Source organism: Peromyscus leucopus, chromosome 7 (assembly GCF_004664715.2).
Source record: "Peromyscus leucopus breed LL Stock chromosome 7, UCI_PerLeu_2.1, whole genome shotgun sequence".
Classification (NCBI taxonomy): domain Eukaryota; kingdom Metazoa; phylum Chordata; class Mammalia; order Rodentia; family Cricetidae; genus Peromyscus; species Peromyscus leucopus.
Window position 1 is genome coordinate 75,584,952 of NC_051069.1, and position 3,987 is coordinate 75,588,938.

Here is a 3,987-nt window from a genome sequence, read left to right on the forward strand (position 1 = left end):
GCCCCGCCCCTCGGCCAAGATGTCCCCGCCCCTGTTCCAGGCCCCCGCCGCAGCCAATCGCGGCGGGTAGGATGTTCTGGCCCCGCCCCATGCGCCAAGCCCCGCCCCTAGCCGTCCGCGCGCTGCTCGCGCCCGCGGAACTGCGGCTGCGGTTCGAAGCGGGGTCGGGGGCTGCTTGGCTTTGAATGAGCTGGAAGGGTGAGGCCGCGGCGGCCGAGGCGGGCCGAGGGTTAGCACCCGGGGTGGGCAGCTGCGCCTCCCAGCCTGGACCTCGGGAGGCCGGGGTCCCCAGAGGGGGGGGCGCACTGATGTCCCTCCGACCACCGAGGTCACCTCCCAGCCCAGCCTCTGGAAGGCGAGGGCAGCGCCATCCCCGTGGGTCCTCACCCCCTCGACCCTAGGCGTCATTTTATTAAGTGACAGACCCCTCCCCCAGCTCCCTGGCTAGGCCGAGGCGGCCTTATGCACCTGCGCGAGATGCAGCACGCCACTGCAGTCCGGGAAGGCTGTCCTCCAAGGGGTCTGCGGAGGAGGGCTGGCGGCTGGCGGCAGGGGCGACCCAGAGCCCTCCTCTCCGTTCCGCAGGCATCCCTCCTCGCCGCCTCCAGCTCTGCGCAGGCCTGAGATACAGTGGGATTCCAGGGCCGGCCCCTGCTTTTCTCGGGATTGAGGCTGGCCTGGCCGGGGGTACAGGTGTTTGCAACCACCTGCCTGCCGCGGAACGCGTCTCCCAAACACTTGTTGAAAGCTCAGACTCCTGAATGGCCGGTCAGGGTGCGGAAGAGAGACTAGGAAATCTAGGTTTTGACGGAGCATTTTAAGAGGATGTTGTGCATACTAGATTTGGGGCTCAGGAGATAAATCTAAACAGTTTAAGTGTCTCTGTGTGTGTGCCCCTAGCTCTCTGCAAACGGTGGAAATGCCTCCTAGAAAAGGGACCTTGGGAAAATTTCCTGGACACCAGATGTCATTAACAAACCCACTGTTTCTGGGCCTTTCCAGGTTTCCAAGCAGCTTGATTTGGAGACATGTCAGCGTCGGTAAAAGAAAGCCTTCAGCTTCAGCTGCTGGAGATGGAAATGCTGTTTTCTATGTTTCCTAACCAAGGAGAAGTAAAACTTGAAGACGTAAACGCCCTAACTAACATAAAGCGGTACCTGGAAGGCACTAGGGAGGCGCTCCCACACAACATCGAATTTGTGATCACGCTCCAAATTGAGGAGCCCAAGGTGGGTGCTTTTATTTGTTCTAAGTGTTTCTGGGTGCCCACTTTTTTGTGTATTTTAATGTGTATGGGTGTTTTGTACGCCTGTGAACCTTGTGCATGCAGTGCCCTCAGAGGCCAGAGGAGGGCAGACCTGGAGGTACAGAAATTTGTGAGACACCTTGTGAGTACTTGGAATAGAACCTGTGCCCTCTAGAAGAGCAGCCAGTGCTCTGGAAAGCTGAGCCATCTCCACCCCCAAGTGCCCAGTTTTTAACAGAAAAACCCAGTGTATAAGCTTCCTATCCAGGAAACAAATAGACAGTCCCAAATACATCTCCCATTACTTGTTGGGAAGGAAAAAGTTCCAAACACGAGGTGCTCCTTAAGTTCTCTTAAGTAACTATGCTGACTTTTACATAAATGCACATCCCTTTTTAACATCCCCTTTTAACAAACGTGCCGACTGATTTCAGTGGAAATACCTTGCAGTCTTATCGTTGTTACTCCATCCTCTCATCCAGTTTCTTACCGACCCAGCTGTTAGAATGCGCCTTCTACATACACCATGGTTTTCACAAACCTGAATGCTGCCTGCTACAGAGGGGCTTCCCTGAAGTTAATGAAGGCTTAGGATTCTGTTTCGATGGCACTGACTGTGGATAGTAACTACAAATACAAAATCTAATGTTAAATATAAACTGACCCCCCTCTTCAGTTCCCTTTGTTCCTAGGAATATTAGCAAAGCATAGTATAGGCACCATGTGGACGGGGCCCTTGAGAACTAATGTTAGCTCTCACTCTCACCGACTCATCCTTCAACTACCATTCCTTCAGAGCAGCTGGACTGCTTCTCCAGACTTGATTTTTATCTCACTGATTACACACTTCAGTGGAACCCTGAACTTCTCCCATGGTAAATGCTGCTTCTCAAAATTAAATTCTTCCTATGTGTGGTCACTGTTTAATGTGTGTCTCCTTCACTAGGCTCTATTCTAAGGCAGAAATCGTGTCTGACTTCATCCCTTCCTTATCCAGCACGGGTCACCCACCAGGCACACGTAGGTCAGCAGTGATTAGTATGCAGTGATTGGTCTGCAGCTGGCACTTGATAGTCTACATGACTGTTCCTGTCATATTCACACAGTTGCCATGATAAACTGGCTCGTGTGGTTTTGTGGTCATTTAAATCTGTGTGTGTTTTTTTTTATTTTATTTTAAGGTGACAATTGATTTGCAAGTGACCATGCCTCACAGCTACCCGTACGTGGCTTTGCAGCTGTTTGGGCGGTCACCTGAGCTTGACAGACAACAGCAGCTTCTTCTCAACCAAGGTCTCACTGCTTATCTGGGGACTTTGGATCCGGGTGAGCTGTGTGTGTGCGCAGCAATCCAGTGGCTGCAGGACAACAGCACGTCCTACTTCCTCAACAGAAAGCTGTCGGAGGAGCCGTCCACACAGGCAAAGCCCGTCAAGAACACATTCCTCAGAATGTGGATCTACAGCCACCACATATATCAGCAGGACCTCAGGAAAAAGATTTTGGAAGTGGGGAAGAGGTTAGATGTGACTGGATTTTGCATGACAGGAAAGCCTGGTATAATCTGTGTGGAGGGCTTCAAGGATCACTGTGAGGAATTCTGGCACACAATCAGATACCCCAACTGGAAACACATTTCCTGCAAGCACGCCGAGAGCATGGAGACGGAAGGCAGCGGTGAAGACTTGCGCCTCTTCCATTCCTTCGAAGAGTTACTCCTCGAGGCCCACGGTGACTACGGACTGAGGAATGACTATCACATGAACCTGGGCCAGTTCCTAGAGTTTCTCCGAAAACACAAAAGTGAGCATGTTTTTCAGATACTATTTGGTATTGAAAGCAAAAGTTCAGAGTCCTAGGACTCTATTAAAATATCTATGCTTGTAATTATACTAAGTATTTATGTTAATAAAACCAAAATAAAAAGGCCAACGACTATATAGAATTCTGGGTGGAAAACCTGGCTCTAGAATTTTCTGACTGCTAACGAAGCAAATAGGCCTTTAACTTCCTATCAGTCTAACTGTGATGTTTCCAGGTTGCTATGTAAGGTCACACTTGGTTATCATTTCATTATAAATTAATAAAACAGTATATTTAACCAGAGAAACTTGGCTCAACATGTCCAAAGCCAGGCTCAGAAGGTAAGAGCCCTGGCTGCTCTTCCAGAGGACACACACACACACAGAGCTGCTCACTGCCATCTGTAACTCCAGTTCCAGTGGATCCCACACCCTCCTCTGGCCGCCTCGGGCACTGGCCTCACATGTGGTGCATAGACACATGCAGGAAAACCCATACCCACACACACAAATAAATGAATAAGTGAAGTCCCAAGCCCCACAATTAATGTCAAAAACCAGACTGCAGATATAGATTCACAAATATGAGAGACATATCTGTTTCATAACACCAACACATAGATGGCCCACCAGCTCATCACTGGAAATGAATTCTAAATCACAGATAAACTGAGAATAAAGAGCACTTGTTTGGTACATTTCTTGCTTTAAAACCTCTATCTGAAGAGTTTTAGTAAAACTAGACTCTAACAGCAACAGTGATCACTGTAAAGTCTCGGGAGTTGCCCACCTTCATATGCGCACACACAGATAAACACATTAAAAGTCTTTTTAAAATAACAATGAAGGTAACAGCTCTTATTCCCCTACCATTGGGTTAAAAAATACCACTGGCAATGGTAGAAATATTCTTAGTCCTATTCACAGAAAGCGTGTGGC

At 49.3% G+C, this 3,987-nt stretch overlaps 1 protein-coding gene across 1 annotated transcript; it reads left to right on the plus strand.

Moving 5' to 3' along the window:
* Positions 1-105: 105 nt before the first annotated feature.
* On the plus strand, positions 106-3,355 carry Rwdd2a (RWD domain containing 2A). Its single transcript, XM_028875512.2, has 3 exons — positions 106-198; positions 1,003-1,229; positions 2,428-3,355. The coding sequence occupies exons 2-3, from the start codon at positions 1,029-1,031 to the stop codon at positions 3,103-3,105; spliced, it is 879 nt and encodes a 292-aa protein (XP_028731345.1). The 5' UTR covers positions 106-198; positions 1,003-1,028; the 3' UTR covers positions 3,106-3,355.
* Positions 3,356-3,987: the final 632 nt, after the last annotated feature.